Source organism: Podarcis melisellensis, assembly GCF_964234715.1.
Source record: "Podarcis melisellensis genome assembly, chromosome: 5".
NCBI classification, from domain to species: domain Eukaryota; kingdom Metazoa; phylum Chordata; class Lepidosauria; order Squamata; family Lacertidae; genus Podarcis; species Podarcis melisellensis.
The window spans coordinates 98,470,580-98,495,197 of NC_138537.1; the positions used below are offsets into that span (position 1 = coordinate 98,470,580).

A 24,618-nucleotide genomic window follows, 5' to 3' on the forward strand; every position below is an offset into this window, starting at 1 on the left:
TTTAGAGATGCTGCTCTGAGCTGGCTTGGGGCTTCTTGCTGGGAGCCCCTTTCCCCTTTGCCCCTTCCTTACCCACCATGAAAAAAGAAACTGGTTGTTTTCTTCAGAGTAAGAGGGGGGAAAGTTGCCCTGTTATTTTAGACTCCTTCTCTTTTCTCCCCTTCTACGTGTGTCCTTGTGTCATTTCTCTCCCCTTCCTGGTGTCTTTAATGCCCATCTGAGGCTGGGACAGAGCCCCTTTTCCCCTGTGTAAAAGTAAGATGTTTGTTGGCCCTAAATAGCTTCCCTCATATAAATTAAGCGAAAGAAAGAAAGAAAGAAAGAAAGAAAGAAAGAAAGAAAGAAAGAGAGAGAAAGCTTTTTGCCTGCTTGTCCTCCCTTTGATAAAAAGGGAGATTGGTGGGATGGAGTGGGGGGGGGCGCTTGTGTGTCACAATACTGTAGGGGGAAATGGAGGGGGTAAGATTTAACACTGACTGCCTTATGTTGAAATGAGAATTAGACAGTTGAGCCATCAAAATTTGCAAGGTGTTAATCACTGTGATAGGTCTGCTTTCTACTGTCAAATTCCTTTGGCCCCAGAAGTCGTTAACAGCTAATCACTGAGATATTCACAGTTAGGCACACCAGACAGAAATATAGTATTAATATGATATAATCCACCTTTATAATCCACCTTTCTACAGAAGTACATAAGGTGGTTTACACACAACTGACACAGTACAAAATAAGATAAATGTACACCCTAAAAACAAGACAAAAAGCAACCTAAAAATAAGAACAAGCAAAATCAACAACAGTTAAAAAGCAAGCTATTTTAAAATTTAAAGTAATTATATATTTAACCATACAAATTAGCTTAAAAGCTTCTATGTATGTTGCTGATTATGCTAAGGTATTTTATTTTTTCTATAATTACTTCTTAAAATAAAAACATATATAATGAAAAGTTTCTATATATATTTTCCATATAAACCTCATGCCCACTATTTAGAACAAGGGTCAGCAAACTTTTTCAGCAGGGGGCCAGTCCTCTGTCGCTCAGACCTTATGGTGGACCGGACTGTATTTGGGGGGGGGGAGGGGAATGAACGAATTCCTACACTCCACAAATAACCCAGAGATGCATTTTAAATAAAAGCACACATTCTACTCATGTAAAAACACGCTGATTCCCGTACTGTCCGCGGGCTGGATTGAGAAGGCGATTGGGCCGGATCTGGCCCCCGGGCCTTAGTTTGCCTACCCACTCACCTCGAATAATTCTTGAAAATGTTTCACTCCACTCACCTCTAATAATTCTTGAAAATGTTTTCTCTTCTCCATTTTCCTCCATGTACACCATTTTAACACTTCCAGTAGATGAAACCGGCTTCCCGATATGTGCTCCATGTATCAGTTCTTGGATGTGCCTCACTCTCAAATTAGATGTCTTCTCACCCATTACAAAACTAAGTGCATCCATTACATTTGATTTCCCTTCAGTTGTATAAAAGATCAAAATATTACCCTTTTCAAATATAGTTTAGATAATCACAAGCATCTTTATTTTCATTTCAGATCAGATGTAAGAGACTCTTACTTCAAAAACTTCCCTTTAAACTAAGATATTTTTATCCATTGGCACGGCCTTGACAGTATGTACATCTAAACATGTCCAACAGATTTTCTTGGTTCTATGGGTTTGGTATCATCTACCCAACCCTCCGAATTTAGGGGGAAATGAAGTTATTCTCCGATTCCTTTCTATCCTCTTTTTTTAAGGGCATAATTTAATGAGGTTAGCCAAGCTTGAAAGTTAATTTTCATCACACACTCCATAGTGGGTAACCCAACTTTTTTAAGAGCTGAAAGGCAGATTTGATGACTTCTATTTCATTTGCCTAGCCAAAGCTCAAGAATAACAATGAAGGCTTGCTGTATACATGATGATATGAAACCTTGAGGGCATGTCAAAACCATTAACAATACTAAATGAACCATAACAACAAAAAAAGCTTAAAATATTGTGTGGTGTGATAAAACTTCTGACTAATATTTGATTCATACCAGGCAAAGAATCATGAGTCGTGTATCATCACAGCTATGTTTTATCTCCTAGTTGTGAGAATGAACTCACAGACATTATTTTTATGTTAGATTATAAACAGAGCTAGTATAATTCCACAATTTAGCACACACTTCTACGCACATTTTACTAAGCCATATTGAACTTTAATAAGATTTGCTATCAGCCATAGATACAGATTGAAACAGTTTTGCACTGTACTTTTATGACTAAAAACCACTAGCACAGGTAACAGGAGACTATATAACTCAGGTTTCTACTTTATAATACATTTTTATACCTCTAGATACACAAGGAGGCGATTTCTGAAATAGTGCCTCACACAGCAATTCCCACAGAGTGTGGGGCACCATACTGGTGCAAGCAAGAGATCACCAAGATGACACCTGCTGGGGTCTGTGCGCCTCCCTGCCAGTGCCTCCTCAACCACCCACAAAGGTTCTCATGGAACATCCCTTCAAAATCCCACAATGCATACGAGTCTGCTCACTCTTCCTGCCCAGTTCCTGTACTGTAAAGATGTGAAGGTCCATTAAAAAAGTGGAAAATGTGGTGTCCCCCATTTTTTCAGAAAAAAATGGAGCCCCCCTGTCCATTTTCCTATTTGTTTTCCTTCAACATCTCTAACCTCTCCTGTGCTGAGCTTGCTCTCTTAATCACACTCACATTTCATTAATTTTCAGAGCTGGAGACACTTTCCTCCTGTTCTGAATGGATGAGATAGGCAAAAAGTGACTTTTTGTGAGCAAGCACAGCTGTGGCTGCTAGAGGTACCTTTTCCCCACTGACAGAGGGAGCAGGGGCACGCTTGTACCATTTTGCTGTACTCTTTCTGCTCTTTTAGATGTGGCATCCATTTTATGTTATGCCACACTGCATACCCCAAAGCAGCCATTTTGTGACCGGAGCCCTCAAAATTCCAAAATGTGCCTACTGACCAAAAAAAGTTGGAAAGCCCTGAAACCCCATAAAACTGCTTCATTGATATGACACTGATAGATTCCTCGCTTCACTTAAGAGGTGCTGCCAAATTTTAATATTACATTATACTCTTTTCTTTCCCCTAACCGTAAGCACAAACAGCAAAGACTTCACTGTAGAAAACACTGAAATCATTACCACATACCCCCAAGTCTTGGTTTGGTAATTTATAGGGTAATTATATTATATAAGAGTTTTATATAATATATGAGGTTTTTTCCTTCAGAACTATTATAAAAATTAATGATAAATTAATTTTAATAATAATTCGTTATTTTTCTGTAACATATACAAACCTGCCATAGCAGGTACCATCTTAGAAGAGACAGGAACTATCTCTTCTAAAACATTTTGAAATGAAAGCCACCTATAAGCTTACTCAGTTGTAAGTTAACTCCTCTTTTTGAGCCCCACTTTTCCCCTCTGCAACATAAAATGAATTATTACCTCAGTAATTACGGTTGAATAAGCTTGTATTTTACTTTCTGGTTTTAATATGAATTTAAGTATATAAGACAGCTTGTTTATGCTTAAAACAGAATTTAAGCATAGCACATGGGGAGGAAAGTAAGGGTCACAGAGTAGTTCCAGTGAAAAAAGGGGAAAAAGCACACAGGGTACCTCGGAAGAACTCAGAAGATTAAACATTGCAACCTCAGCAATGCATATGCCACCTACAGACTTAGCAGGTATATCATACTGTATATGAAGAATTCTATATTGGGGTAAGAATGGAAAGCTCCTCAAAGGCATTATTGGTGGGGGCTAAAGGCTTTTCAAAGCTTGATATTTGAGTAACAGCCATTGTCTCACAAACTGAGAAACCTTCTGCAAACTTTCCTTAGAGGGCTAGTTTATTAAGTTTAGTTTACAATGGGTTATATTAATACAGATTAATCAATTTGGGTAGGTAGAACTACATTCCACCCAATCAATTTTTAAAAATGTATTTCATTAAAACCATTTGTGAGCCACCTTTTAGCATTCAAAGTAGCATACAATAAATCTTGCTTGGTACATCACAGACAACAAATAATACACGGGATAAAGAAAAACTCTAGCAACAATGTAGAGATAACAGGACAGAAGCCTGTCTGAATTGTTCACGTGTTACCTGAACCATTGGGACCAATGACACATGTGAATTTCTTGAATGGTCCTATGCATTGTTTCCCTTGCCATGATTTGAAATTTTCCACCATCAAAAGCTGCAAGTATCCCATCTATGGATTACAGGGAGGAGAGAAAATTAATTTTGAAAGAAAAATATATAGACAATTTCCCCTCAATAGTTAATAAACACTTTAAGTAACAATCAAACACTGCAACCCTTTGAATATGAGAGTTGCTCAGTAGAAATGCTCACTTGGGAGTACGTGCCACTGAATTCAATAGGATATATTTCTGAAGAGACATAGTCAGAATTATACCACAAATCATAAATCCCATTAAATGGAGACCTTCCACTGTATTACACATAATAGTCGTAACATATAAACATTGCTGCAACAGGCAGGCCAGTAGCTATGAATTAATTTAATACGGTGATGATAATAATAATAATAATAACAAAAAAAATTCCTTCCCTTAGCACCTTAAAGACCAACTAAGTTAGTTCTTGGTATGAGCTTTCGTGTGCATGCACACTTCTTCAGATACACTGATCATCAACATGACACCTGCTGGGGTCTGTGCGCCTCCCTGCCAGTGCCTCCTCAACCACCCACAAAGGTTCTCATGGAACATCCCTTCAAAATCCCACAATGCATACGAAGAAGTGTGCATGCACACGAAAGCTCATACCAAGAACTAACTTAGTTGGTCTTTAAGGTGCTACAGGAAGGAATTTTTTTTGTTTTGATTATGGCAGACCAACACGGCTACCTATCTGTAACTAATAATAATAATAATAATAATAATAATAATAATAATAATAATAATAATAATAATATAAACTGCCACTGATATATATTCTCCATGTTTCCATATTCCCCTTAATATAAGCACATATTAAAGGCACGAATTTAATAAATAATAATGAAGGCAACTGCCCTCTCCAACCAATCTGACCCTACTAAACTGGCGCTCAACACAGAGCTCCACAAATTCCACTGCCATTAGTTGCCATTGATAGATATGTATCCTCCATGAATTTGTCTATTTCCCGCTTTAAAACGTTTCTTGCAGCAGCATCCTAACCATGCCTAGCCAGAAGTTAAATCCTTTGAACCCAGGTGAGCCTAAGTAATATTTTTAACAAGTCAGTGACAATACAGTATTCAGCACCCAATATTTAAATTACCAGCATAGTTAATAAAATAGGTGCCATATATTACTATATATAGGTGCCATACATTACTATATATAAGTAAAATTAAGTAAAATTGTAGAGTTGGACGGGACCTCGAGGGTCATTTAGTCCAACCACTGCAAAGCAGGTTATCTCAAGACTGTGTGTGTGCGCGTGTATATATATAGATAGAAATATAGATATGCGCGCGCGCGCACACACACACACACACATATATATATATATATATATTGTATATATTTACAGTGATGCGTGTGTAATTTTTAATACAGGTGGATATAACGTAACCCGCTTTCTCCACACTCTCATGTTCAAAATATATGTGTAATAATATAATCTAACATCCAGGTGGCGCTAAACATATTCAAGCGGGGAGTTCAAAAAGAAAATAAGTCTCATTTTTTAAAGAAAAATCACGATAAAATCATAGAAAGCAAACAAGCACAGAGCTGAGGGGAGCCCCGAGGGTCTCCTCGCCCAAGGATTTGGAAGGGGAGAGGCGGGGAGAAGACCACCTTCTCGCCCGGATGCCGCCTCACAGAACCCTCTCTATCGTCTCTTCCTAGAGCGTCTCTTCTCACACCCGCCCGCTCTCGCCCTGCGCTTCATAAGGGAACAAAATCTCGCGAGAGTCCCAAGAGAGGGGCGGGGCAGTTCGACGGGCTTCGCCGAAATCGGATCGGAAGCCCCGCCCCGAGTTTAACGGCTCCCGGTTTTTTGAAGGCTGCGCGCGCAGAGCCGACGAACAGGAGACGCCGGGGGCGGTGTTTCCGCTTCCGAGTAGCGCGGGCGCTGAAGTTGCGCCGCCCAAGGGCCGTCGCGAGAGCCGCCAAGCTGCGCCCGGGGCTGGACTCCGGAGAGCGGCTGACCAGACGCCCCTCGGCGGGGGGGGGGGGGGAGAATCACTTCCCCGCAGCAGCCACGAAGAAATTTAGCGTTTATTGATTAAATTGCTCTATGCAATTCAGCGGCGCAAATAATAAAGCACATAAATCAGTTACGAGCTACAATCTTCTCGTTATTACAAGCGGTAAATCAATATACACTATAAACATAAATCAGTTTTGCACTGTAATACACGTACTAAATGTATTAAATGAACCCTGGAATTCTATCCCTGACTAAAAATTAGGTTGTACTAGAAGAGGAACCTTTAATTTTACTTTAAAAATACATTGTCTACTGTGGTATGAAGTACGGAGATGCAGGTTTTAGAAAACAAACACTTCATCTAATGCGTTGAAACAGTATTTCAGTACTTTATGTTTATGTTGACTTTGGCCGAAGCGAGTCCAGCCTCTGACCCCTCCATGGGGGAGAAGGCGAGGCCCCCCCCCCCCGTGGGCAGGAGGAGGAGCGCGCTGCTTGCATCCGAGACACGTGTAACTGACCCTGCAAAGCCTTAAAAAGTCACGTAAGAAACTCGAAGCACGCTCGACTCCGACATCGGGAGGAGCACAGCGTCGCTCTAGCCTGCGCGCCTCTATGGTGAAGCCCCGCCTCGTGTTTTGGCCCGAGGGGGATTCACCGGAAGTACCAGTAAGGAAGAGGGCGGCGTGTTCTTCACAGAGTGAAGGCGCGAGAGGAAGCGCGATGGTGAGACGGGGTGGGCGGAGCCAAGAGGGAGGCGTGGCTTATGGGGCAGGGCGGAAGAGAACCTGGCTGGGGGGCGCGGCCTGTTTCCCTTGGCAACCGCGCGTTGTTGACATCCTCCTTAGCATCCCCAGGAGGAGAGAAGCCGAGGTGAGAGGGGGTGGGAGCTGCTTTGGATGTAACTCCAGCAAATCTCTCATATATATATATATATATATATATATATATAAAATGCATAATGCTATTAATTATGCATTAATGCATATAGCTTTAATTCGATTAATGTTTAATGCTTTTTTAACGAGTGTTTCCCACCCCCTATGTTTTTAGCTTTTGCTATTATATCTGTCAGGGGGAAAGAAGGGTGTTTTATATATATATATATATATAACACAAATATATATATATATATTACACACCCAATCACGCGCGCAGACATATAAGGGGCAATTGTTGCTTTGCCATTTGCAGGTTTTTAGACGCGCTCCCTTCCTCCCGTCGCCATGCAGAAACTGGACTACCGCCAAGACCTGGCCGAGGACGCTGCGCTCCAGCGGAGGCGCTACCGGGAGCTGCAGAGGCAAAGCCGGGTGTTCGACGCCAGGGTCAGGACCATCGGGGTAAGCATGCGGGAGAGGGATGTGGGGGAATAAATAATAGCAACAATAATAATTCTGGTACTGTAGGCAGAGTGCCTCTAGCAATGGGGAGAGTGACTCCTGGGAAGGGGCAATGCTTCCTTTTAGGACATCTAGACCAAAGTGTTGATTTAAGTATCCTGTCTGTAAATTTCTGAAATTGGAATGTCAATATTGATTTTACTGAGAATGTTGGTTCTTGTAGCCTGATCAATACAATCATGAAATAAATGGTACTGCAATGTCCCAATGAGCAGCATAAAACTTTTTTGGATGACTTGCAACTCTTCTTGCAAACTCCCTATTGCAAATGTTATGAATAATCCACAGAAATATTTGGAAAACACTGTGGAAAATAATTTAAAAACAGACATTCCTTGAATTATTAGATATTTTCTTTCTGATATTGTATAACTCGTATCACCAGCTACTAAGACTGCTATTTATCTCTCCCGATTTTATTTATATTTACCTTTATTTTCATTTGTAATCTTTTGTTAATTATTGCTCATTTATCATATCTACAAATTCAATGAAGACATTGAATTTACAAAATTTGGTCACTACCTGAGCAATGGCGATTAGACAAAAGTCCTCTCAGTGAACTTCATGATTAAAGAAAATGCCATGCTTTATCACTAGCTGTAATTACTCTGATAACAGAGTAATACTGTAGTTCCCAAAGCAAGTATGTCAAGTGTTTGTGGCATGCTCTTAAAAATCTATGTAGAGTCAGTCACGTTTAGACATTTGAGAGCAATGCTTGGATAGACGCTCCTAAAGGCAAGTAAATAATGTGTTTAAGGACAGAAGTCTCTTACTAATACAGTGGTACCTCGGGTTACATACACTTCAGGTTACATACGCTTCAAGTTACAGACTCCGCTAATTCAGAAATATTACCTCGGGTTAAGAACTTTGCTTCAGGATGAGGACAGAAATCGTGCTCCGGCGGCAGCGGAAGGCCCCATTAGCTAAAGTAGTGCTTCAGGTTAAGAACAGTTTCAGGTTAAGAACAGAGCTCCAGAACAAATTAAGTACTTAATCCAAGGTACCACTGTATATTGTTCGTTTGTTATGTAGGGTGCTCACAGTGAACACAGTTGTACTCTCAGTATGAACCCAAGCCACTCAGTAGGGGATTTGAGTACAGGTCTCCCTTATCCCATTCCAGCATTCTGTAACACACTGGTTCTCACTGGAAATGTACATGTTTTCCTTGTTTTCCAGAATGTGTGCTTAAAGTAAATATGTTGGATACATAATCAGATGAACACAAGTCTTTATTTTCAAGCTAGTGTCTTGAGTTTGCAAAATATATTAATACCCTTTTTACTCCCATATAGAGAACTTATAATGACATCCTATACTAGGAAAGGATTAATCTTGGAGCACTAGTTCATTTCTAAATGCTTTATCTTGAATAGCAGTTTCTGTATTGAAGTTAACCATGCATAGTTTTGGTAATACAATAATTTCTTTATAATTTATACATTTGAACCAGTTTTGTGGTGGGGTTTTTTTTTTAACTACAGGTTGACACGGAAGCTTTGGATGCTCAAATCAAAGACAGAAAGATCCAAGAAGCAACTCAGAGGGCATATGACGACACCATTGGTATATTTGTTAATAGTTTTAAATCAGTAATTTATCAAACAGCTATCCAAATTTGTTCTCTTACTATTTTCTTCTTAAATAACACCTTACATTTTCTATGAATCTTCTGCTGTGAAGATGGAAGTCATGAATTGCCAGCATTATATAAGAGAGTAACAGCCCAATCCTCCACCCCTCCACCCAGGGCTAGCTGTGGGCAGGATTCGTGCATTGGAGGGGGTTGGACTAGATGACCCTTGGTGTCCCTTCCAACTCTACAATTCTACGGTTCTATGTCTACTTGGAAGCAAGTGCCATTAAGTGGGACTTAACCCCAAGTACATGGAAGAGGTACATATGTCTTTCTGTGTGTGTTTCCAGCCAGTAGGAGTTGCAACAGAAAGACATATGTTCACCACAAACTTAAACAAGTCTAATTGTTATTTCTTTCCCCAGGGAATTATGGAAACTGTAGTTGGGTGAGTTCTTATTGAGAATACTCACCAAACTCCCATTCCATGATTCTTTGGGAAGGCATCAAAATTTCACTGGCGTAAATCCGTTATAAATTTGTAGTAGAGCTATACCCAATGTAGCACCAATGCAAATTAGATCCTGCTTACTGTTGCATGCCACTGCAATATCCGAGTGGTGCAAGATTACAGGGGCAGTGTTTCCTTTGGACTAAGGTACAGCAGAGGCTGAGGTGCCTTTATGATGTATGGCTTATTTACACATCTATACAACCTGAGCCTAGGACAGAGGGCGTCACAGCATTGACACCTCATAGCTGCAGCATTGGGTTCAAACAGAAACATCACTCTGACTCTCTGGTTTCCGAGCCTGTTGCTTCCCACTTCTAGCTTCTAGCGCAGATCACTTCCATCTGGCCTTTAGTCTTTCTAACTAACAGCCAGTTGAGGGATGGTGGCCCACCCGTTTGTTATCTGGCACAGATCCACTTGGTTTGTTCACTTAATGGCCCATTGCCTAGACTATCACTTCACCAGGAATTTGAATCATTGCTTATCATAGAATAATAGAATTGTAAAGTTGAAAGTTACCCTAGGGTCATCCAGTCCAACCCCCTGCAATGCAGAAATCTCAACTAAAGTATCTATGACAGATGGCCATCCAACCTCTGCTTCAACCAACCTTCTGATGTTTAGTCGCAATCTCCTTTCTTGTAACTTGAAGCCATTGGTTTGAGTCCTACCGTCTGGAGCAGGAGAAAACAAGTTGCTCCCTCTTCCGTGCGAAAGCCCTTGAGATATTTGAGGATGGCTATCATATCTCCCCCCCCAGTCTCCTCTTTTCCAGGCTAAACATACATTCAACTATTCTTCATAAGACTTGGTTTCCAGACCCTTAATCATCTTGTTCGCCCTCCTCTGCACACGTTCCAGCTTGTCAACATCCTTCTTAAATTGTATTGCCCAGAATAGGACACAATCTTCCAGGTGGGGGCTGACCAAGGCAGAATAGAGCTGTACTATGACTTTCCATGATCTGGACACTATACTTCTGTTATAGTGCCTATAAAGTGTTATATTTTAACATTTGCTGGATCCAGGGATTAGAAGATTCCCCCAACTCAAAATACTACAAATACCGGTATGTGCAATAGAATTCTAGTGACCGTTAGAAAAAGGAAAGAAGAGGAGCTTCAGAAGGGAAACTTAGCCTTTCTCCTGCCTGCTGTTTCCTCAGTCCTAGCTGGCCCCACCCCCACCCCTCTTGTGGACCAGGTATTTACATATCCGTGTGTGCATTTTGAACCTCACAGGCTGAAAATCAGCCAGACAGCAAGGCATTTTGGAGTAGAAAGATGGCAGATTACCTGATAACTCCATTTACCTGAGTAGACATGATTAGAATCGCATCCTTATTCTTTTCATGCTCCCACTTTTCTCTGTTGCTCAAATATTTGCATATTTCTACACCAAAACAAGTTGATTCAATAAAAAGAATGGTTCTTTAGCATTTTTTAAAATAAGGAGTGATCCAGTTGACCACATGGGGAACTCAAAAATACTGAGGATTTTGCTACTGCAGTGCAGTGCATGCAGTGCCACTGAAAAAGAAGTCCCCCCCCCCACAACCGGGGGTGGTGTGTGCTTCAGAGCAGCAGCCTGTGGTACAGAGGTGTGAAGAATGGTAGCTGGAAGCCATGCTGCATGCATACAACGGGCACTCTGGCTGCTTTGGGAGGAGGGTGAGATATACATTTAATAAAGAAAAAGTTTGGAGACAGCTCAAAGACATTTGGTGCCAAAAGGAATCTCTGACTTATCTGCATGGTGGTAAAAATGTTAGAGCATTTGCAGTCTGAAATTGACTGTCTGGAGCAGGCTGCCTCACCCTCCTAACAGCTGGCATAACCCTACATGGAAACATCAGAAATGTGCACACACAAGTCTTTGGATGCTGGTCAACAAGTTTGTAATTCTTTTATTGATAAATAGTTAAAAAGAGTATATGTTTCATCTCGGTTATGAATGAGACTTTTTTTCCTTTTTTTAATCCAGCTGCTGAGATGAAACAAAATGACAAAATCCTCTGCATCTTAGATGAACGACAGAAAAGAGACTCTCAAATTCTAAACAAAGCTGTCAATGAATTTCGCCAAACTTATCAGCAGCCAGAAACACGGCGTGAATTTGATTTGTCTGACCCACAAGCCCTAAAGAAAGATACTCCAGCTCGTCTCGCAGACAGTGACCCTCGATGTACCATATCTGGCTTGCAGAAGTTTATGGGAGAAGATTTGAACAGTGAGAATAGGTGGAAATTCCAGAAGGAGCAAACAAGGGAATGGCTTTTGCAACAACAAAAAGATTGGGAGAACGCACTGGCAGATAAAAAATATGCTGGTAATAAATTAACCTAGATTTTTGAATTTGTTTTGAAAGTTATATCTCAGGTAGCTGGCCAAACAATCATCATGCCAGACAAAAGCATTCCTACATATTTTTATTTAGAACACTTCTCCCTGACATACTAGTTTTGTTGCCTTTTTGTGGGTTTTTTGGCTGGAATACATTTCAGTTTTGTCAGCCCTAATCCACAGTCTGGACCAGTGGAGCAGTTCAGTACCTATTTACTGGGAATAAGTCCCATTGAAATGAGTGGGATTTACCTAAGAGTAGACATTCATTGGATTGCAGAATCATATGCATGTGATGCGTATTCATTGGAGGGAGAAAGCTGGATCTAGGGCTTAGAGAAGTTACTGGTTTGTCAGGAGAGCAGGGCAAATGAATTGGGTTGTGTAAGGTGAACATGGAATCTTGAGTCCAAGGAACAGGCAGAAGCAACAGAATGAGACAATAGGTGTCCGCCCCACCCCCACCCCCAGTTATACTGATTTACATGTGTACACGTGTCTCATTCTGTTTCACTAATTTAGATGATCTCCATGACCAACACAGAATGGAACTTGATCAAAAGGCTGTGAACCTTCAAAGAATAGATGAAGAAACAAGACGAGCCATTTGCATCACTACTACAGAATTTAATAAAGCTCTGGTAAATCAGTATTAAAAGGGAAAAGAAGATGAACGATTATTTTCCAAGTTCAGTGTAGTATAGTGTAACAAATAAGACACTGAAAAAACATTTCAGAATATTTAGACATCCTCTAGAGACATACTTTATTTTATTTATGAATCTGTTCCCATAAAACATCTCAAAGCAATTTAACAATAAAACATACATTAAAACAGTTTCATAGAATCATAGAATTGTATAGTTGGAAGGGACCCAAAGGTCATCGTCCAACCCCGTGCAATGCAGGAATCTCAACTAAAGCATCCCAAGACAAATGGCCATCCAACATTTTCAATGGAACAGGCTATTCTTATGGAATGTTTTCCGGGCCCTTTCGGAACCAAACAATCCCCATTCAGTTTCTGCAAAAAGACTTCCTTCAAATGTACAAATCACTGTCTTTCCCCCCTCTTTTCCCCCTTGGAAGTGGTCAACCTTTTGTTCCTGGAATAAAACTCAGGACTTCTAAGGGGTAGGGGGACAAGTCCTCCGCAGGCCTGTGGGAAAACTCCCATTCCAAGTGGATCCTGCATGACTTAAGAATTGGCTCGTATTTTATGATGAATGATTCCAGTAAGAGAAAGAACCAACAACAGTGATATCTGACATTTGGTTTGCTTGACCTTTTGATGTTTAAATCATTGGTTTATTCTGGCTCAGCTTAGGAAGTTCCCTCCAAAATAAAGTGGGGTTTAATGAATTATGAGCAGGTTTTAATTTTTTAAAATTTTAGTCTGTTAAACTTTTAGTTGGCCCTTCTGCATTTTGTTTATTTATTTATTTCATCTGGTTCTTTCCTATCTTGTTTTTAAGCTGTGGGTGAGTTTTGATTCTTCTCTTTCTGTTTTTCCACTTGTAAGAGTACTACTAACTCTTGTCAGTTAGTGAATCTTGTCTGTTTTGGCTCATTCTAATCTTTGAGAGTTTTACCTTGTCATTTCTCTTCCTTTATTTCGACTTATTGATTTGCTGCTTTCCCATCTTGTTCCTCTTTCTTCTGTTGTTTTATTTCTTTATAGTATTTGCATACCACTTTTCACAACTTTAGGGACGCGGGTGGCACTGTGGGTTAAACCACAGAGCCTAGGACTTGCCAATCAGAAGGTTGGCGGTTCGAATCCCTGCAACGGGGTGAGATCCCATTGCTCGGTCCCTGCTCCTGCCAACCTAGCAGTTCGAAAGCACATAAAAGTGCAAGTAGATTAAAATTACCACTCCGGCGGGAAGGTAAACAATGTTTCCGTGCGCTGCTCTGGTTCACCAGAAGCAGCTTAGTCATGCTGGCCACACGACCCGGAAGCTGTACGCCGGCTCCCTCAGCCAATAAAGCGAGATGAGCGCTGCAACCCCAGAGTCGGTCAGGACTGGACCGAATGGTCAGGGGTCCCTTTACCTTTACTTTCACAACTTTAGAAAGCAGTTGACAGTGCACTTCAGAAATACAATAACTAAAATCAATAAAACAGCAAGATTAATTTTTTCCAGTTGAGTAAAAACAGTCAGCAGCAGGATGCTTACCTCTGATTCTCATCCTCTTGTGTTTCTCTGTTCTGTGTTGGCTTCCTTTTCCTTAGTTCATTTAGTCCAATTCAGTTGCTAATGTTTCCATTCTTAGGTCTTCCTTGTTTATCTTTCTATCTTGATTCTCCTGTGAGCTGAAGAGAAGGGATTGTAGTAAAGTGTATTAGATAACATAACAATATCATGCTGTACTCATTAAGAACTGTGCATGGTTTAACAAGGTAAATCTTTTGGAATAATTAATAGGGTTTGCTGTTTTTCTGAGTTTTTCCTACAACAATGTCTTTTTAAAGGCTGCTGACATTGCATCAAGAAGACGACTTGAAAAGCAGCAAGACGACGAAGATAACATAGCTGAGATTTCAAACCTGCTTAGAGGAGACCTGCTCTCTGAAAATCCACAGCAAGCTGCCAGTTCCTTTGGTAACGGTCGAGTGATTCCTAACCGATGGAAAGGAATGAACCAAGATCAGCTGAAAGAAATACGTGACGTTCAGCTGCAACAAGTTCTGGAGAAGCTGGTATTCACTTTCATATTGCCACTGTGCTACAGTAAAAACTTATGAATCCTCTTTTGAAATAGAATGTTTAAAAAACACAAATACTTAGTTGCTTTTCACCAGTTTTCCAGAATTCATTGTAAGAACTACTGGTAATTCACACTTAACATCATTGCCACCCTGACCACACAATTATTTTGGGATTGCACAGGGACACTTATTTTTTAAAAGCAGTGTAACAATTCAAGAAAAATATAATTCCGTAACTTTGATCATCATTACTATTCCTTCATAAAATCTACTAACGCTACTCTGTAATGATTAAAACTACAAAACAATTACATAATCTATCCACATTAACCAACACCATAGAGGCTAGTGGTGCAGGGCAGCAGGGAAGAGGCAGAGGCTGGATGTGGCGCCTCCCGGCATCAGCTTGCCCGCCTCTGCCAAAGCAGCGCCGCGCCCAGAGCCTCCGTCTGCTGTGGCCACCGCAGCACAAAGTGTCCAGCTGAGTTGGGAGGCACCACATCCAGCCTCTGCCTCATTCCCGCCAGAGGAGCTGCCCCCCTGGCGCTGCCTGCCTCCTCCAGCCCCGCTGCCAGCGTTCGTCCTCCCTAAAAAACTCTGGGAAAGGGGGGGGGCGCCAGAGAGAGCTTTGCACCATGCGCCAGATATACTTAAGACGGCCCTGCCAATGACTTCATTATTTTCTTAACAACCTTAAAAATGAAATTATGCTTCATCCGCTCAGCCCAATTCAGGCTGCAGTCCTGTAGCTGGCCAGTCTGGCTGAAAGGCCTGTGTAATTTGTCAGCAAAGTGGTCCATACATCCCTGTGCGAGCCCCTGATACACCTGTGTGTCTGTGTGTCTTTGCATGTGAAGACTGGGTGTGCCACGAACAGCCTTGGAGTTGAATCCCCTTATTCCTCTGACATGTTTCCCCAAAGCACCAAGAACTCTGTAAGCCCTGAAACTTGAGAAGATGATTAATGTCAGTGGGTGGGAACCTTGAAATTGTACATTGGTACAAGGAAGAAAAGGGAAAAGGCTGCCCACACCTGTCATCTCAGCTGCATTGATCTAGCAAGGCACAGAAAGCAGATTCCCTGTACCTCCATAGGTTTGGTGTATTAGAGTGCATTCTCTTCTTAGCCTCGGTCTCCAAAGATGAACACCACCAGCAGGGGAGGCCCAAACTGTGCCCAGATGGACAGAAAGCTAATGCATTTAATTTGACCAACTCTTAATTTCATGTTTCATAATTGTGTCTTTCCCCCCTATATTGTGCAATTAAAATATGTACAGCTATTTATAAATAACAGTTCTCTTTCCTGTTACTGTACTGATCCTACCTCTTCCAAATATCCTAAGATAATAATTACAGGAACTAATAGAGTTGACTTTTTAACATTTGTCCTTAACTGTAACTAAAACTCCTATTTCATTGCACATTCCCACCAAACATGCAGTATGTCTACTCCTTGATAATTACAGAAGAAATAATTAAGTATATTGGGGTTCATATGTTTATGTGGAGACATATGCTACTTGGCAAATATTTTATGTAAAGCTGGTAATGTCAGTTGCATGGATTTCTCTAAATGTATTTCCACATTCTGGGCTCTGTATAATTGTGCCTTTATGCCAGAGGCAGGCAACTTGCAACTCTCAGCATATACTATATGTAGATTTCAGTCATGGAAACTCACCAGCAGTGGCCCTGATCTGCATCAGATGCAGCATAACTAAGACTGTGGGACCAGCACATTATTAGGTGGGTGAGTAGACTTCCTGCCTACAATGAGGACTGAGGAAGCAGTTTGATCAGAGTTCTGAGCTGTGGGCTTGAAATCCACTCTGCCACTGTCTTAGTTATCCCAACCCTGCCACCTGGTCTGTTTAAACACAGAAGGCATGCACAGCACCATTTGCACACGTACATACATGCACACGTACATCATATTGATTGTATGAGGATTGCCCTAGTTAGGATTGGGGTGTTTGTGAATTGTTGCTGGCTATAAAGAAATAGCTATTGTTGCTGACTATGAAGAAATAGGGACGCGGGTGGCGCTGTGGGTTAAACCACAGAGCCTAGGACTTGCCAATCAGAAGGTTGGCGGTTCGAATCCCCGCAACGAGGTGAGCTCCCATTGCTCAGTCCCTGCTCCTGCCCACCTAGCAGTTTGAAAGCACGTCAAAAGTGCAAGTAGATAAATAGGTACCGCTCCGGTGGGAAGGTAAACGGCGTTTACGTGCTCTGCTCTGGTTCACCAGAAGCGGCTTAGTAATGCTGGCCACATGACCTGGAAGCTGTACGCTCCCTCGGCCAAGAAAGCGAGATGAGCGCCGCAACCCCAGAGTCGGCCACGACTGGACCTAATGGTCCCTTTACTTTTACCTTTTATGAAGAAATAACAAGCATTTCCTTTTTGACATAGAGGTTGGAAGAAGAAGAACGTCAAAGAAATGCAGAGTGGGACAGAAAGCGCATTCAGGAAGCTAGGGCAGAAGTGCTTTTCGAACGGCATCAACAGCGTCAGAATCGAGAGCTTCGGAGAACATTAGATAATCTTAATGCACAGCTCTCCCAGGAACAGAAGACAAGGTAAGAAGTGTCTATACCACATACCTCATGTGCCTCATCTGGTAAGCTATCATCTACACATATGACCATCTTCAGTCTCACCAGAAAATAGTAGGCATTGGTCAGGCCTGGTATAAAGGCTAGTAGCCTGGTTTTTGCTTTTAGCTGATCAATAGAGTAGTGTCTTCTGCTCGTTGTTCTTTAGGCTCAGGTTTCTAGTCTTTCGAGTTTAAAACCCTGATCTGGAGACTCCCCCTTCTGGGGAAAGGTCTGCCTGTAGACGGTCCTAGGTTCAGTCCCAAACATCTCCAGGTAGGGTTGGGTAGGTCTCCTGGAGAGGGACTGCCAGTCGTTTTAGACACCACTGAGATTGATGGACCCATGATCTGACTCTGTGCAAGACATCTTAAAGAGTTTGGCAGAGTTATTCTGTTTTGATCAAACTGGTTGCACTTGGTCCAAAATGCTCATCCTACTGAAATTCCACAGAGAACTTGCTATTTTCTACATTCAGTGATCTGTCATAATCTTTAAAAATAAGCATGCTAAGTTTTTACAAAATGTCAGACTTAATAACAATTACCTGTTGTTGTTCTATGATACTATTGATGCTTTTGGTGACTACTTTACTTTGCATAGCAGTTATCTGAAGCGTAAGCAGCACACATGAAGAATGAACTTTACATTTTTATGAGAACTTTTATTAATTGAATATATTTATTTCCAGGCAAGCATATATTGATGAAGAGGTGTATTCAAATTTTCCTTCTGGCCAGTATTACACACAATTTAACACCACTAGCCGGTGATGTTTGGATCAATATTATCGAGTTGGATATATCCAAAAGGTTTGCAGAAGTATTTGCTTCAACTTCAAAACTGTAATAAAGAAAACCACATTAATATGTTTTTTACCTGACATATGGATATTATGAAACTAAGCCTTTATAATGAGCAAGAGGATGGGGGATTCCAAAAGGAAATATTAATCCAGAAATACAAGATGTACAGTGAAGACAATATAATAGAACATTTGCAGTTCTTAGTAAAAGTTGTTGATACTGCTATAATGCTTCTAGAAGAATTTATAGGAGAATTTTGTAGCCCCACCATTCATCAAATGATTCCAGTGTCAGTTTCAGTAGAATAATCTACTGCTGCCCAATTCATAAAAGCAAATACAAATTGAGCAAAATTTTGGGAAACAGTAAATTAAATGGATTGCTTAACAATTGTTCAGTGCACAAACACATCCATATAAGAATGTTTCTAGATAACAGACTGTTTTTACAATGAAACTACTGACAGAAATATATGTTGCAGGAGACGGATAGTATGGAAAACAGCATTCCTATGTTGCGTTCTCCACTGTATCATATGGTATCACTTACCCCATATAATAACACCATCCCCTGTGCATTTCTCCACCTCCATTCCAAATCATTGGTTGCCACTGGCAGGAGTAGATAAGCAATATTATATGTTATGGAGGAAAACTTGAACAAAGGCACTCCCATCTCATTTGTGACATCCAACCCTGTGCATAAAGATTCATTGAATGACCAGAAAACTCCACTAGTAGGACACACATAGTTGGTGCAACAGATTTCCCCTCTCCCTACTGCCCCCATCCCCAATAACCCAAAAATCTGCTTTAGAGATTTGGTGATCTTCTGGAGCAGATGTGGACAGAGGGGTCCATCAGGGTTGGAAAGGAAGAGGAAGAAGAAGATAAGGAAGAAGAAGAAGAAGAAGAAGAAGAAGAAGAAGAAGAAGAAGAAGTCGTCAGCTCACTTGACATTGGATGTTATCCAGAATATTCATCTCAACTAGGAAAAGTTTGTCCAAAATTTGTCTTCATGGTCTCTTTTCAGGCTTTCACATGGAATTTTCTCCCAGGAGAAAACATCCATAAGCTTTCTAGAAAGTTATCGAACTCTGTCATGCTCAGAGTAGATCCGCTGATATCAATGGATCTACTCTGAGTTTGACTTAGATACTATTTTATATATGTCTTGGGGAAGTACTGGGCCCCCTTGCTTAGTTGGGTTGAAGGTCTTTTTGTGTCTTCTTGAACCATTTTTACTTTTGAGTTATTTTGTAGAATTTAAAAATAAATGAATGAATTCTGAGGAGCACGGAGAATTGTGATTTTAACCATCAGTGGGAGAACTTTGGCAGTTACTCAGAAATCCCAATTCAGTCTTCACTAGTCTTGCATCTTTTATACATGTCTCTGTCCCATAAATTTGGGAAGAATTTACCCATGGCCACACATCCAAAAGACATACTTCCATGTCAGAGTTATTATTTTATTTTTTCCTATAAACAGTTCCTCTACTAAATCCAAAAATTGCTTGATAAGCTTACCCCCAGCTTGAATACCATTTGGGGGAATGAGACAGGGTAGCTAGTAAAGAGCGCCTCCCTCATCTGCACCAGCAGAGCAGTAAGTGGACATGCCTGGCCTACAAATACAGAGGAACGGAGGGGCATTTTTCTTGGAGTGTCCTGCACCACTTCAGACGGCAGGTGGAGTGGGAATCACAGTTTTGAATGCTGCTCCTCTACACAAAAAACCACCAAAGAACCCAAACATCTCTCTGAAACCAGGAAACTGACATGGCAGGGGGTGGCTTGCTTAGAACTTGTCTCTTGAAAAGTGAAAAGTTTTGTTTGCAGGGAGCTTTTAATGTGGGGAAACATTCAAAAATGACATTTCCTACCTTTAGTATGCAATAGTATTGTCATCTTTATTACCCCATTTTGCTCTATGTGTACACCAGGTCACAGTCTCTCAAAGCTATATGATGATGTTGTACAAGATTCAGAGATACATTTCAATGCTGTGGGAAGAAAGTCAGCAAATATGACTCATTAAATTTTGGCTTGCATTTGTATTTTGCGGGTCTTCAGTCAGTGTTCTTGCTGCCAAAGAGAAGGTTGGATGTATAGATAAGAACAAACAGGCAAACAAAGATAGCAAAAAGGAGCAGGTATGTTATCAACAGAATATATAAGCAATTTACAATGACAATGTCCCGTGGCGGCATCATACACTTTGTAGGGTACGATACTTAGATAATGTTACTGGTGTCTTCACTCTACAAAACAAAAACAAAACATAATAATGCATTTATTAATCTGTTGTGGAAAAGGAACAAAGAGAAGCTTGAATTGGGAGGACAAAAATAGAAAGTTGAGTTTTGGAGTCTAAGGTAGCAGCAATTTTGTGGGGGTGTCCGCCTCTCTCTGGGGATCAAATATGAGGTAGTAGAGCTTTCTGTAGGGAGTTTTTGAACTGAGTGCCTCTATCAAAACTCAGCTTGTATATTTGTAAATAAATTCAGATTACAAAATACCATAAGTGATTTTCTCAACAAAATCAAGCACAGGCAAGTGTGGTGATCCTGAGCTTCTCACTCGCAACAGAAGTCAGAACAAATGTACAATAACTTCACATCACAAAAGTTTTTCATTTAAATATATGGTATTAAGCCTACCAAATTCATTTATTCAAAAGCAAAAACATTTTCATCTTTTTTCTCCTCCCCTAACAAACGATAGTTTTCCTGTTATACATAGAATCAGAATGGCAGAGCAGGATGGGACCCTGAGGGTCATCTAGTCCAACCCCCTGCATTGCAGGAAGCTTGCCCAATGTGGGGCTCAAACCCACAACCCTGAGATTAAGAGTTTCACTCTCTACTTTTTAGTAAATAGTTGGTATTTCTTCATGTATGTTAGTACCGTAGGTTTCCTTTCAATTAAAAAAACTGGTTCCAGAATTGAAACATACACTTATTCTATAATTTGTGGCACAATTGTATGCATATTTGGCTTCTTTCAAAAGCTAGAGCACCTATTTGAGTATATTTTCACAGGAGTAATAGAAAATACTCTCTACTCCTGAACTACAAGTGGTAAATTAAAAAGTGGAATCACCTGAAATATAGAACTTCTGACTCTGCCTTATACTGGGTGATGCCATTTGGCTGCAGTTCTCCCAAGGTCTTTCCTAGCTCTGCTACCCAAAATAATCCTTTGAACTGGAGATGCTTGGAATCAAACCTGGTATATTTTGCATGTGAGGTATGTGTTACAGTACTGAGCCCAATTGGCCATTTAAAAAAAAAAGATTTTTTTTATCAATGCCTCAGCATTGTGACTTACCTTATGCTGTTCACTGGAAAATTTCTGTAATCACCTATGATTTTATTTCAGATCTGAAGCCAGCAGCTGGTAGATACTACCATCTCTTTTTCTTCTATAACTAAAGAGATGAAGCTGGAATCAGTGACAGATGTATAAGCCTCACTATTTCACATCCCTTTCATGCTTAGGAGCCTCATTTACCAAGAGAAAATAAGATTAGTGACTCAGTTCAGAATCCTCCTTTTGTATTAACACTTTGAAAAGGAGGCAAGATGAACTACTTGCCGTTAATTTTTACAGAAGTCCATTCTTCTTTCGGTCATTGATGTCTCCTCCATGCATTGAGAGGGAGATACAGTTGTTTGGAACAGGGGTGTGAAACCTTCGCCTCTCCAGATTGTCATTGGGCTACAACTCCCATCATCCCTGACCATTGGGCTGGCTGGGACTTCTGGGAGGTGGACATTCAACAACAATAACAACAGGAGAGCCACAGGTTGTCTACCCCAACTTTGGGAGCACTAAAAAATGTCAGAAGCTGAAATCCATTCTTTCCTAACGGAGTGGCACAAATTGTTGGCATCTGTCAGTCTTGAGAGACAGTGGGGGTGAAGTCAAGCTGTTGTGTTAGCATCACTGAAGTGCCTTCAGTGCGCAAGTCTGGGCAGTGTGTAAGGAGGTCCTGGGCTTCCCAGACGACAAGACCTCATGGCCTCACTGAAGTGGTCCAAAAGAAAGCAGAGCAAGACGTTTGGCACCAGGACTACTGTTGTTGTTGTTTAGTCATTTAGTCGTGTCTTCGTGACCCTGTGTACCAGAACACGCCAGGCACTTCTGTCTTCCACTGCCTCCCGCAGTTTAGTCAAACTCATGCTGGTAGCTTCGAGAACACTGTCCATCTTGTCCTCTGTTGTCTCCTTCTCCTTGTGCCCTCCATCTTTCCCAGCATCAGGGTCTTTTCCAGGGAGGACTACTCCAGGGAGACTACTACCCCTCCCTTAATACCCCATAGACCCCAGAGGCACATATATATATATGTAATAAGTAACCACACAAAATCTAGAGGTTTGAAACATCATGGCTTGAAAGCTCTGTTAAAGAAAAAAGAAAAGTCAACCACTCTTAAGTCTAGGAATCTGCACATTGTGATCTAGACAACACTACACAGTGTAGCGTGAAATAATGCAAGTGAGTAATAGGCTTGAGAAATCTATTTCCTGAGCCTTATTAGTAATCCAGCCTTTTCACAAAAGGCACCGCAAAAATCCTTCCATATAAAAAACCACAAGAAAATAAGCAGTCTTACATTGTCAGTTTGTAACCCTTTAAAAAATGGCATATCACAAGATTCTGGGCTGATTCACTACCCTTTTTTCCTAGCTTTATCTGTGTTTGGACAGGAAAAGAATGCTTACAAGCAGCTCTGTTTTAGTAACAAAGCAAGGTCTAATTTGATTACCCCATTCTTCTGGGATACAGAAATGCAAAAGAGGATTAAACATGTTTTAATCAGCTGGGGGGGGACACCTTTTTCAGCTTGGCCACATTTCCTAATAGGGAACTTTGAGAGAACAGGGTTACAGCCAAAAGCAGGAGGCGCAACAGATGTGGCTTACTTTTCCATCGTAGGCCACATTCCAGAAACATAAAAGCCAGAAGTTTCCACACACCTTTTTCAGTCATCCAGGCAAGAAAGAGGCATTATTATCTGAGTTCAGGAACACATTCCAGCCAGAAAGAGGTACTTGAGAAGAGCCTGGAGTCTGGTCTGGTGAAGGATGTGACCTGCGGAGCAGGTAGTGTGGCATGGGAAGGGTGCTGAGGGCCAAAAAGGCCTGGAGGGCCACATTTGGCCTGGGGGCTAGAGATTCCCCACCCTTGCTCTATGCATGAACACAGGGCCAAAAGAGAAGTTTTGAGGGAAATAGGTTTCCCAACATCATGTTTTCCTTGTAATACTAATATGGGACAGAAGCCAGGGAGATTTGCAGTGGAGACTCAGGGAAAAGATGGGTTGGGGGGTGAATTGTAGCCTTTCCCGCACTCACCCCCCCCAAAGCAGCCAAAACATCATTTCCAGAGAAGCAAGGGAGACTAAGCACTTCTGCCTCCCTACCTTCCCCACCACCATCACATTCCCAGTTATCTTGGGAAGCATGGGGATGGGACTGTATCATTGTTAAATCTGGCCCAAAGAAGATCCCTTTCTGTGATTTCCTTCCCAGGGCACTAAAAGGAATGCTGGTAAGTAAGTACAGGTTAAGCAATACTGGTTGTACTTTCCATACATTGAGAGTTTGACCATATAGGATGACTGTCTCTCCATAAATACAATTTAAAGCCTAATCCAATGAGTTCTAGCACAGGAGTTGAAATAACAGAAAGCATAGTGACATACGGACACATACATGTGCTGCTTCACATTCTGGGTTCATTTTTGGGGGGTGCGGCTAACCTCTTTATGTGGCAGAAATGTAATAATTTGTCATGTAGCCTTTTCACTATCTTTTGAATCCCCAAATATCTACCTGTGTTCTTCTTGCTTCTACATGGAATAACATATGAATCTGGCCTTTTGAGTTTGTAAGTAAGGCATTTTAACTTTCTAAATGGTGTGGTCTGTTCATTGCAAGAGGGGAAGAGACGGGAAGCACTGTAAGTGGCTAGAGAATGATATTTAAACAGTCTAACAGTCCCATGATTCTGTGATTTTTAACTGATATGGTCTCTCTCTTGCTAGAGAGTATCTTTAGCCCCATGTTTTAGATCTAGGGATCTAGCCAATTAAGTAATTGATTGATTACCTCACATGAGTGATCTATCTTTATCATTGGATCATTGGCTAGCATTGCCAGTGGCAATGGAGGCAGTGGGGAAGCCCAGGGTGCCGAAGCCCCTCCATCACCACCAGCAGAGCTGAGAGAGGGTCACTTCTGCCTAATTCTAACTCACTGTGGGAGAGCAGATCAGGAGTTCATTTCTCTGTAACATTTTAGGATCACCTTATAGGAGAAAGTGCTCCCAGAGGAGCTAAAAATGAGCATCATAGTCTTGCTCCTGCAGAGTTTCCATAGCACTATAACACCTGTCAACTCTGTGACCAGAAATGGAGGT

General features: G+C 41.1%; 2 protein-coding genes across 10 annotated transcripts in view; one reads left to right on the plus strand and one right to left on the minus strand.

Annotated features, from left to right (window-relative positions):
* The window catches only part of SMC1B (structural maintenance of chromosomes 1B), a 41,498-nt gene extending 35,457 nt beyond the window's left edge, over positions 1-6,041 (minus strand). For 3 of the 5 annotated variants that reach the window (XM_081913295.1, XM_081913294.1, XM_081913292.1), the window contains exons 1-3: positions 5,876-6,039; positions 4,164-4,272; positions 1,291-1,479 (exon numbers count right to left, since the gene is read on the minus strand). In XM_081913295.1, coding sequence (XP_081769421.1) covers positions 1,291-1,479; positions 4,164-4,272 — 298 coding nt within the window. In that variant the 5' untranslated portion in view covers positions 5,876-6,039. Of the gene's footprint in view, positions 1-1,290; positions 1,480-4,163; positions 4,273-5,790; positions 5,812-5,875 lie in introns of those variants that run through there. The other 2 variants (XM_081913293.1, XM_081913296.1) reach the window with 2 other exon arrangements.
* A 927-nt stretch (positions 6,042-6,968) lies between these two features.
* On the plus strand, positions 6,969-20,472 carry RIBC2 (RIB43A domain with coiled-coils 2). Of its 5 annotated transcripts, none has more exons than XM_081912377.1 (8): positions 6,969-7,103; positions 7,425-7,573; positions 11,716-12,060; positions 12,597-12,715; positions 14,551-14,778; positions 17,204-17,370; positions 18,077-18,197; positions 19,682-20,472. In XM_081912377.1, the coding sequence occupies exons 1-7, from the start codon at positions 6,997-6,999 to the stop codon at positions 18,156-18,158; spliced, it is 1,197 nt and encodes a 398-aa protein (XP_081768503.1). In that variant the 5' UTR covers positions 6,969-6,996; the 3' UTR covers positions 18,159-18,197; positions 19,682-20,472. The 5 variants fall into 5 exon arrangements, with proteins under 5 accessions (XP_081768503.1, XP_081768502.1, XP_081768504.1 ...); XM_081912376.1 differs by lacking the exon at positions 19,682-20,472 and adding an exon at positions 18,810-19,482; XM_081912378.1 differs by lacking the exon at positions 19,682-20,472 and adding an exon at positions 19,008-19,482.
* Positions 20,473-24,618: the final 4,146 nt, after the last annotated feature.